Genomic DNA, 11,093 nt, shown 5'->3' on the forward strand with positions numbered 1-11,093 from the left:
TGTTTTCAACATGCAAATACCCAACAGAGGCGCCTCTCTTTCTCCCCCTCTAGAAGATGGGGGGGTGAGGGTCAGAAAGGGCCCCCACTCCCCAGTCCGCCTAAGGCCTCTTGTTAGGGAGTTCCTGGGGGCCCCCACACCCTGGAGGTGAGGGTCCCCCCCGCCCCTAGCCAGGGTCTTTAGCGCGGGGGGGCATTTAAATTTCTGGGGGGGGTCACTGGCTAATTGAATTAAAGGAATATACCCGGCTCCTTCCCCGCACCTGCTGCCGCTTGGGGGCTAGATGGGAAGTGGGGGGGGCCTTGCCAATAAGTCAGGGGGGCGCGCCCCGAGCACTGTTCCCTCTAAGCTGAGTTAGTGTGAGCTAGCTCACAGTTTTTTAGCCTCTGGCTCACACATTTTTGTCTGAGCTCAGGAAGGACGGCTCCAGAGCAAACTAATTCATGCAGTAGCCAAATCACTTGCTCACAATTTTAATGCCAGTAGCTCACAAAGTAGAAGTTTTGCTCACAAGACTCCACAGCTTAAAGGGAACATTGGCCCCGAGATGCCCTCCCTGTCGCTACGGACCTCCCCACACACTTTTCCTGCTCAGGGGTGTCCTGGAGGCCGAAGTGGCTTTCGCTGTGCGTGTGTGTGTGGGGGATGCGCAGCCTCTTGGATCGGGGCCGGCTTCCCTCTCTGTTCCCCCAAACGCTGGGCTCGGCTTGGGAGGTGGGGGGGAAGGGAAACCCGAGTGCGTCTGCCGCTTTCTGTTGGCTGCCGGGTGGGGGTGGGGGGCTGCTGGCCAAGAGGAAGCATTTTGCGGGTCGGGTAGGGGAGGTTCTGCCTCTGGGCCTCTGGGCCTCTGGGCTCTGGTGGGACGGCTCGGGAGGCAGGGGAGGCCCAGGGAGTTGGGGAGGGCAGGGGGCCTCGGTGGGGGGGTACAAGGTCAGGCAGAGACCCCCCCAGCATCCATTTTTTCCAGGGGGGGCGGTCTCTGCAGCCTGGGGAGGAGCTGACATCCCCCCCCCTTTCCAGGTTTCTGTACTTTGGAAGCAATTCCACACTTGTTGGCCGAGCCACGAGGGGGGTGGCATTTATTGATATTGGGGGGGGGGGACCGGAGTCCTGACACAAACAGGCACCCCCGAAGTAACTGCCCTCCTCTCCGCCTGGTCTGAGTGCTTTCGGTTCAACCAAAAAACCACCTTCCCAAACGGGGCCAGCTGTGGGTGCTTCTCCTCGGAGACCGATGACGCTGCCGCAGAGGGAATTCCCATTGGTCCTGCTCCGTGCCTGGCCCCGCCCACTCCCCCAGGACTTCAGCGGCCAAGGCTCTCCTGTCCCTCCCGCCTGCAGGGATCTCAGACAAAGTTTCCACCGTAGGCTGTCGGGGGGGGGGGAGCCCATGGGGCCCGGCCTGATCCTCCTGGAGACGCTGCTGCTGGGACCACCCCTGGTCGTCTATGGAACAGAGAGGAGACTCCGGACCCCTCCCGGTAAGCAAAAAGGGCTATTTTCTTGGGGGGGGGGAGGAATGGGGGGGGGGCTGCGAGAGGCTGTTGGTTCTGATGGGGCTTTCCCTGGCCCATGGCGCAGGAGGGAAAATTAAGCCCCCTCCCACCCCCCTAAGTAGAATGGGAGGGGGGCTTGAATAGACTGGCCCCTCCCCCTCGCAATGGGAGGGAGGACCCTCATTCTGACCTTGGGCGAGGGGGTTGCAGATTCCTCCTCCCTGTGGCCCCCCTCAGGTACTTGATTTCTTTACTTCATTTATACCTCCCCACCTCCTTTCTTCTGAGCTGGAGATGCCGGGGATTGAACCTGGGACCTTCTGTGTGGCAAGCAGGGGAAGAAGAGTAGGTTTTTATGCCCTACTTTACTCTACCCCGAGGAGTTTCAAAGCAGCTGACAATCACCTTTCCTTCCCCTCCCCACAACAATCCCCTTCCTAGAATCATAGAATGTTGGAGTTGGAAGGGGCCTTGCAGGTCATCTAGTCCAACCCCCTGCACTCTGCAGGAGCATAGCCGAAAGACAGCCCTACAACATACCTAAAAGATGGTCGTCCAGCGAAGGAGCATCCACCACCTCCAGAGGCAGACTGTTCCACTGCTCAACCACTCTTACAGTTAGGAAGTTTCTTTTGATATTTAGCCGGTAACAACTCCCTTGTAATTCCCACCCATTAGATCTAGTCTTGCAATCCAGAGCAAGAGAGAATAGCTCCACTCCATCTTCTACATGACAGCCCTTCAAATACTTGAAGACTGCAATCATGTACCCTCTAAGCCTTCTCTTTCCCAGGCTAAACATACCCAACTCTTTCAGCCTTTCCTCATAAGACTTGGATTCCAACCCTCTAACCATCCTGGTTGCCCTCTTCTGGATATGCTGGAACTTGTCAACATCCTTCCTAAAATGTGGTGCCCAAAACTGGACACAGGACTCCAGGTGAGGCCTGACCATAGCAGAATAGAGTGGAACTACCACCTTCCCTTGATCTGGACACAATGCTTCTGTTAAGGCATCCTAAGATTGCATTAGCTTTCTTTGCAGTCACATCACACTGCAGGCTCATGTTTAGCTAGATCCCTTTCACATGTGCTTCTGTTAAGGCATCCTAAGATTGCATTAGCTTTCTTTGCAGTCACATCACACTGCAGGCTCATGTTTAGCTAGATCCCTTTTACATGTGCTGCTGTCAAGCCAAGTCCCTCCCATTCTGTATCTGTGCCTTTGATTGTACCCAAGTTCTCCTCGGCCTCCCCTGCCCCTCCCAGGTGGGGACTGCCCCTCTTCATGGGTCCTGAAGAGCCCCCCCCGGCACTCCCTCCCCGGGCAGCCAAGCCAGGGCTGAGCATGAGGATGTTATGAGACACCCCCCCCCATGACTACCTTCTGAAGGGAGCCGTGTTCAAACCCCGTCTCTGCCCCGGAGGCTCTCTGGGCAATCTTGGGCAAGTTACTCTCTCCAGGCCTGACCTACCTCTCAGGGGTGTCGTCGGGATAAAACAGAAGAGGGAGAAGGACAAAAGCTGCCTTGGGGCATTGCTGGGGAGGAAAGTGGGGAACGGGGGTTGTTTGTTCCCCCCCCCAGGCAAAAAGAAGACAGATCTCCCCCCCCACCCCAGGCCTGTTGGACAGGATAGTTTTAAATCATGATGAGCAGAGCAGAGGGACCTTCGAGCTGCTCCCCCCTTGTCCCAAGCAGGGGGGCCGGGTGGGGTTCGCCTCTGCAGAGAAGCCAACGTTGGATCAGGCCAGTGGCCCATCTAGTCCGACACTCTGTGTCACACAGTGGCCAAAAATACCAGGGGCCATCAGGAGGTCCAGCAGTGGTTTTTCTCTTCGTCATACCACACATAGGCATGCCAGCCCATGTGTAGGTCATGACCTTCTAATTTTAAGGTTCTACTGTCTTCTAGCAGGATCCAATCCCGAATCCAGGTCATTGCTGCCGCTCTATAGTATAGTTTCCACTCTGGTAGACCCAGGCCTCCTTTTTTATCATGTAGTAATTTTAATCTTATACGCGCTCTCTTTGCTTGCCATATAAAGTTTCTTGTTATTTTCTCCAATTCTTCACATATTTTGTAATTTTTTAATATAGGGATTGTTTGCGCAAGAAACAAAAATCTAGGTAGGACATTCATTTTTATAGTGGCAGATCTCCCCATCAACGAGATGTGAAGATCCTGCCATTTTTTCAGGTCTTTCTTGATTTCTTCTATTAAGGGTTTGTAATTGTTCACATATAGTTGTGCATTATCCTTTGTCAAATTTATGCCTAAATATTTGACTTTATCTGTTATTTCCATCTTGGTGCTGTTTTGCAGTTTGTCTCTCTCTTCTTTAGAACAATTTTTTATTAAGATTTTGGTTTTCTTCAAGTTTATTTTTAATCCTGCCAGATTTCCATATTCTTGGATTTGGTACATTAGGTGGGTTATAGATGTGATGGGATCTTCCAGAATGAATACCAAATCGTCAGCGAAAGCCTGTAATTTATATTGTTCACCTTTTATTTTAGTTCCTCTAATATTTGGATTCTGTCTCACCATGTCGTTTAGAGATTCCAAGCAAAAGATGAAAAGTAGAGGTGAGAGCGGGCAACCCTGTCTGGTGCCCTTCTGAATTGGGATCTTTTGTGATAATTCTCCGTTTACAACTATTTTCGCCCATTGCTCTTTGTATATGGCCAAGAACATGTTTTCAAACTTCTCTCCGCATTCCCAAGTTTTTAATTTATACTTCAGAAAGGACCAATTAACGTTATCAAAGGCTTTTTCTGCATCCGGACGCCAGAGAAATTACAAAAATGTTATAAGACAGTTTCAGGGAACTGCTGGAGATGCGAAAGAAATGTGGGCTCCTTCTACCACATTTGGTGGAGATGCGAGAAAATTGTAAAATTCTGGAAAACCATAAAACAACTTATTTTAGAAATATTAAATATAGACTTGAATCTAGATCCAGAAGCATACTTATTAAATATCCTACCTGAAAATATAAAATATAATGACGCACGTATGATATTATACATCCTCACAAGCGCCAGAATCGCGATAGCAAAACGTTGGAAATCAGAAAAAATCCCAAACAGAGAAGAATTAATCACAAACATCTTAGATATAAAAGAAATGGACAAAACAAATATGTTCTTAGCGGGAAAAATGGACAGTGTGTTTAAGGAAAGATGGCAAAAACTAGATAATTGGCTAGAAATGTATGGATAAAAAGCTCCAAAAATACTGTAAAAAAATGAAATATGAAATGCTATTTTTGTTATATACTGAAAATCAATTAAAATATACAAAAAAAAAAGTAATGCTATTGGCCACAAAAAAAAAAAAAAAAGGAGGTCCAGCAGTGGGGCCAGGAGGTCCACCATCCCATCACCCATCACATCCATGACCACACCAGAAACCACAAAAACAGATCCTGGGGTTTGTGGCACTGCAATTGGATCCTCATGAATCCTTCAGATGGTGAATTGGCATCCACCCAAATGCGGAACTTCATGGATCCTCATGATTTTCACATGGACTTCTATTGAAATCCATTCTGATATCACATTCATGTCCTTAGAGAATCCCAATTATAGGAGGGCTTTCACTCGGCTAAGATAGGATGTGCTGCGGACTGCAGTACTGGAAGGCAAGTATCAGAAGACACCTTTAGAGGAATGCCTCTGCCCATGTGGTGATGGGAGTGTAGAGATATCAAGCCATGTAATTTTTGACTGTAAAATCTATAAACAGATTTGGGAGGCATTGGTAGTACCAGTAATTTCTGGTTTCCCAGGGAAAGATCAGAAAAGTCTCCTCAAGAAAATGCTCGCTGATAGAAACAGAGATGTCACCTTCAAAATGACTAAGTTTGGTCGGCTGGCAATTAAGCTGAGGAAAATATGGATCAGTCATGCTAGTTGATATTTTGGAGATTGTTTTATAAGTAATTTAATTTATATCACTGAATATTTTAGCTTACGAGTGGTGTATTTATGTATTTTACAAATATTATATTCCTGTATAGGGAACAGAAATGTTTTAAGTTTGGGGTTTTACTTCTTGTACTGTGTACTGGTCAATGACTGCAATAACTTTACTTACTTACACATTAACGTCCATGGAAGAAGCCGAGAGCCCTGGTCCTTTTTGGGATCGCCCTGGCACCAAAACGGCCTTTGCAAACAGGTGTGGTCTTGGAGTCTTCGGATCCTGACCGGGACTCCGCAAAAACTGTCTGTAAATCCCACCACCACCACTTCCAGTAGCCAGGGACAGCCGCACCAAACACAGGGGACTCTCTGTTCCGCGGCCTCCAGGTGGCGCCACCTGTGGCCGCGGATGCGAGATGCCAGGGACTGGTGACCGCCGTCTGCGCTGTTGTGGAGGGTGCCCCGTGGGTTGGTGGTGCCACCAGTGGCCACCACGGATTGGAGAGGGGACCTGAGGGTGAAATGGGGGGGGGGGGTTGTCTCCCCGATGCAAAAACCGGGCGGATCTGCGCTGTGGCGAAACTGCGTTTTGGGGGAGTCCTGCTGAGTTGCCCCCCCCTTGCCCCGTCTCTGTCCCCCGCAGCCGCCCACTGCCTGTTCCAGGTGAAGTCCGAGTGCCGCTTCGCCGACGGGACTCGCGGGGAGGTCCGCTTCCTGGACAGGCACATCTACGACCGGCAGGAGTTCCTGCGCTTCGACAGCCGCCGCGGAGACTACGAGGCCCTCACCGAGCTGGGCCAGCCCACAGCCCGATACTTCAACAGCAAGAAGGGGTGGATGGACTACGAGCGGGGCCAGGTGGACGCCCTCTGCCGCCTCAACTACGGGGTCTTCGTCCGGGGGCGCGCCATCGGCAGGACAGGTGAGCGGGGCGGGGCGAATGGGAAGGGGCGGGGCTCCGGGCACCGGCGGGTGGGGACGCCCCTCCCCTCCTCCCTCTGGGGCTCCCGGCCGGGGGGGGGGGGGGGGGGAGGGGCTTCTAGGGTTTTCCGTTTCTAGAGCAAAATACGAGGCCCCAAAGAACAGGACGGTGTCACCTTCCGCCACGGCGTCCTTTGTTGTCCAATGCTACTTGCATTGAAGCCCGTGCGCGAGAAGGATCCGAGAAGCCCAAAGTCCTCCTTTTGCTATTCAAAATTGATTAAGTTTCCTTCCCCCCTAAATTGAGGCAAGCGGCAAAAACGACGGGAGGCGAAAGGCGCTTCCAATCTATTTGAAGCTAAATCTGATTAGTGGGTTTTGAGAAAGGGGAAGCAAATTGGTGTGCCAGTCCAAATCAATCAGCGCACGGGGCTCCCGCGCAACGCAGAGCTCTTTCGCCGCCTCTCCTCTTCTTTTATTAAAAGAACACATTACTGGTAGGTGAATGGTAAGCATCTCTGAGGTTTGTCTCGCGACACGGGGGCATTTCTCCATCCGTGCCACGGCGCACCTTGCCCACGTCTACTCCCCATCTAAGGCACCTACCTGGCCGTTCGCTAGTATTTTCTTCAATTCCGCAGAGGACTTCTTCAAACTGTTAAAATTGGAAAAGACAAAAAAAAAAGTATTTCAATGACAGCACAACTACAGACTGCAACTGCACCCAGCTGAAAGAATGTAACCCATGGTCCTGCAAAACAGGAAAGGGGAAGAAAGTTCACGCGGTACGGTGGGAATGAAGTTGGGATCTGAGCACAGGGTTGCCACCTTTGGGTCGGGAAATTCCTGGAGATCTGGGGGTGAGGAGGAGGAGACTCAGCGGGCTCTACTGCCACGGAGTCCACCCTCCAAGCCAGCCACTTTCTCTGCGGGAATTCATCTCTGCTGTCTGGAGATCGGTGGTAATTCCGAAAGATTTCCAGACCATAAACTGGAGTTTGAAGAAACCAAAAAAAAAGAAAGAAAGAAAGAAAGGAGGGGAACCAGCATACAAGAAATGGTACATAACACAAGAGACCGCTGGCTGAAATTACTTAAAGTGATTTTTATTTTTATTTATATATATAAATAAAAACAAAATATTTAATGCCAAGTTCACTAACAGTATAGCAAAATGAAGCCTAGGTATCCTTGCAAGAAACAACAGTGATACGGAAAGGTAAAGTCACAGTAGTACAAAAAAGTAAGTCCCAAAAATATCAATGTGTCTCACTCCTGTTGTATTATAATTCCATAGTCCATATATTCATCATAGAGTGGACTCATATAATTCCAGAAGGATCCATATAATCTTGCAATCCATAAGCGACACGTAGTCCGGATGCAAGCTGCCGCGTTTCGAATAATTCTTTTTCAAAGCCAATAGGGACCCAATCTCAGTAGTAGCACATACAGAAACCAGTTTAATCAATCACTACTGTGACTTTACCTTTCCGTATCACTGTTGTTTCTTGCAAGGATACCTAGGCTTCATTTTGCTATACTGTTAGTGAACTTGGCATTAAATATTTTGTTTTTATTTATATATATAAATAAAAATAAAAATCACTTTAAGTAATTTCAGCCAGCGGTCTCTTGTGTTATGTACCATTTCTTGTATGCTGGTTCCCCTCCTTTCTTTCTTTCTTTCTTTTTTTTTGGTTTCTTCAAACTCCAGTTTATGGTCTGGAAATCTTTCGGAATTACCACCGATCTCCAGACAGCAGAGATGAATTCCCGCAGAGAAAGTGGCTGGCTTGGAGGGTGGACTCCGTGGCAGTAGAGCCCGCTGAGTCTCCTCCTCCTCACCCCCAGATCTCCAGGAATTTCCCGACCCAAAGGTGGCAACCCTGTGCTCAGATCCCAACTTCATTCCCACCGTACCGCGTGAACTTTCTTCCCCTTTCCTGTTTTGCAGGACCATGGGTTACATTCTTTCAGCTGGGTGCAGTTGCAGTCTGTAGTTGTGCTGTCATTGAAATACTTTTTTTTTTGTCTTTTCCAATTTTAACAGTTTGAAGAAGTCCTCTGCGGAATTGAAGAAAATACTAGCGAACGGCCAGGTAGGTGCCTTAGATGGGGAGTAGACGTGGGCAAGGTGCGCCGTGGCACGGATGGAGAAATGCCCCCGTGTCGCGAGACAAACCTCAGAGATGCTTACCATTCACCTACCAGTAATGTGTTCTTTTAATAAAAGAAGAGGAGAGGCGGCGAAAGAGCTCTGCGTTGCGCGGGAGCCCCGTGCGCTGATTGATTTGGACTGGCACACCAATTTGCTTCCCCTTTCTCAAAACCCACTAATCAGATTTAGCTTCAAATAGATTGGAAGCGCCTTTCGCCTCCCGTCGTTTTTGCCGCTTGCCTCAATTTAGGGGGGAAGGAAACTTAATCAATTTTGAATAGCAAAAGGAGGACTTTGGGCTTCTCGGATCCTTCTCGCGCACGGGCTTCAATGCAAGTAGCATTGGACAACAAAGGACGCCGTGGCGGAAGGTGACACCGTCCTGTTCTTTGGGGCCTCGTATTTTGCTCTAGAAACGGAAAACCCTAGAAGCCCCTCCCCTCCCCCCCTCCCCCGGCATCGGCAATTGAGCGCAGTAGCCTCACGATTGATGGGCAAAAAGGAATACTCTGGGGCCAGTCCTTCCTGGCCAGCTTGGATTCCGACAGACGGGAAGGCCCAAAGTGGTATAACGACTTTAAATGCGCGCCGCTAAACGCCGCTACCTGTAAGGCAGCAGGGATCCGTCAATAGCAACATAAATAAGTTTTAATGTTTGTCATGGTGAAAGCCCTTTGATAGCCTTGGAGGCAGGCACCTGTCCGCGGCGATCAAGCCTGCCTATTAGACACTATTGACTGAGACATCTGTGTCACTGCAAATAAAAGACTCTTATTGATTTTCTTAACTGCTGTTCACTTCCCTTCCATGTTGCGAAGGCTGAAATCTTAATTATCTCAGATGCGTATTCAGCGCCTTCACACAGTGACCTCTCCCCGTCTCATTGGCATTTCATGAATCAAGTAGTTGTAGTTGAGGGTGTCAGGAAGATAAAAGCGGGTCTCTGCGCTTGTCCTTCATCCAATCACCTGTAACACTCGGCTCTTAATAGAGGCGGTCGGTCGGGTCCAGCGTCACCCGCACCGCAGCCTTGATCGTCTGCGAACAGAATCCTTTAAATAAAACTTAGGAATATGGATTTCAATTTATTTATTTTAAAAATAGGAAAAACATCGACTCCCGACTCTTGCCTGAATGGCTGCGGTGGGATTTCTTCTGATCTTTATAAAAAAATAAAATACATGTATAGAATTGTTAGCCATCCCCGGTGTTTTAATTAAATTTTTACAAATGCATTTTGGAAGGGGGGTGGTAATACTGGGGATTTTCTGGGAGGGGAAGAGGGGGAAAGGTGTGGTTATTTAATTTCCCTCACTTTATTTATTTTGGGAATCTCATTATCTGACGACAGATTATTTTATTTTTGAGAGCCAGTTTGGCGTCGTGGTTAAGTGTGCGGACTCCGATCTGGGAGAACCGGGTTTGATTCCCCACTCCTCCACTCGCAGCTGCTGGATGACCTCGGGCAAGCCATAGTTCTGACAAGAGCTGTTCTCTCAAGGGCAGTCCTCGAAAGAGCTCTCTCAGCCCCACCTACCTCACAGGGTGTCTGTTGTGGGGAGGGGAAGGGAAAGGAGTTTGTAAGCCACTCTGAGACTCTGAATGAAGGGCGGGGTATAAATCAAGTCTCCTCCTCCTCCTCCTCCTCCTCCTGAGAGCCAGTTTGGTGTAGTGGTTAAGTGCGCGGACTCTAATCTGGGAGAACCGAGTTTGATTCCCCACTCCTCCACTTGCACCTGCTGGGTGACCTTGGGCAAGCTGTAGTTCTGGCACAGCTGTCCTTGAAAGAGCAGTTTCTCTCAGAGCTCTCTCAGCCCCACCTGCCTCACAGGGTGTCTGTTGTGTGAGGAGGGGAAGGGAAAGGAGTTTGTGGGCCGCTCTGAGACACCTTTGGGTCGTGAAGGGCGGGGTATAAATCCAATCTCCTCTTCTTCTTTAAATATACTTACTGAAATTAAGGGAAAAGTTAATGACTAGTAAGAAAAGGGAATGTGTGAAGAATATCCTTATCTTTTTTGATTTTGGGAAGCCTTCCCCCCCCCCAATCAAGTCGCAGCAGACTCATGGCGACCGCATGTGGTTTTCAAGGCAAGAGCCATTCAGAGGTGGTTTTTGCCGTGGCCTCCCTTTGTGTAGCAGCCCCAGACTTCCTGGGTGGTCCCCCGTCCAAGTACTAGCCGAGGGCCGACCCCCACTTAGCTCCCAAAACCTGGCGAGATCAAGCTACCCTGGGCTTGGAACTGCCTGGCATAGACAACTCTTGTGAAAGCAGGGGCAGTGACGTTTGTGTGTGTGTGTGTGCAAGAGAAGATTTAGAGTGTGAAGACTAGCGTCAAAAAAATCCCTCTGAGCGCATTCGGGCTCCTTTATCCATTTGTTGAGCATTTGGCTGAACACCAGTCAAAGGACGGCCTGTGGAGCGCCCTGTGTGCACAAACATCTCCAACTCACTTCGGTGGAAACATGAAATCCTGTCTTTTGTTGTTGTTGTTCAGTCGCACAGTCGAGTTCGACTCTTCGTGACCCCATGGACCAGTTCCTGCCAGGCCCTCCGGTCTTCCGCCGTCCTCTGAAGTTTGCTCAACT

At 49.5% G+C, this 11,093-nt stretch overlaps 1 protein-coding gene across 2 annotated transcripts in view; it reads left to right on the plus strand.

Moving 5' to 3' along the window:
- Positions 1 to 1,386: 1,386 nt before the first annotated feature.
- Positions 1,387 to 11,093, plus strand: part of LOC107120814 (H-2 class II histocompatibility antigen, E-S beta chain-like) — a 52,939-nt gene continuing 43,232 nt past the window's right edge. For both annotated transcript variants that reach the window (XM_015423585.1, XM_015423584.1), the window contains exons 1-2: positions 1,387 to 1,481; positions 6,069 to 6,347. In XM_015423585.1, coding sequence (XP_015279071.1) covers positions 1,391 to 1,481; positions 6,069 to 6,347 — 370 coding nt within the window. In that variant the 5' untranslated portion in view covers positions 1,387 to 1,390. The remainder of the gene's footprint in view (positions 1,482 to 6,068; positions 6,348 to 11,093) is intronic.

Source organism: Gekko japonicus, unplaced genomic scaffold, assembly GCF_001447785.1.
Source record: "Gekko japonicus isolate JY-2015 unplaced genomic scaffold, Gekko_japonicus_V1.1 scaffold4006, whole genome shotgun sequence".
Taxonomy (NCBI): Eukaryota; Metazoa; Chordata; class Lepidosauria; order Squamata; family Gekkonidae; genus Gekko; species Gekko japonicus.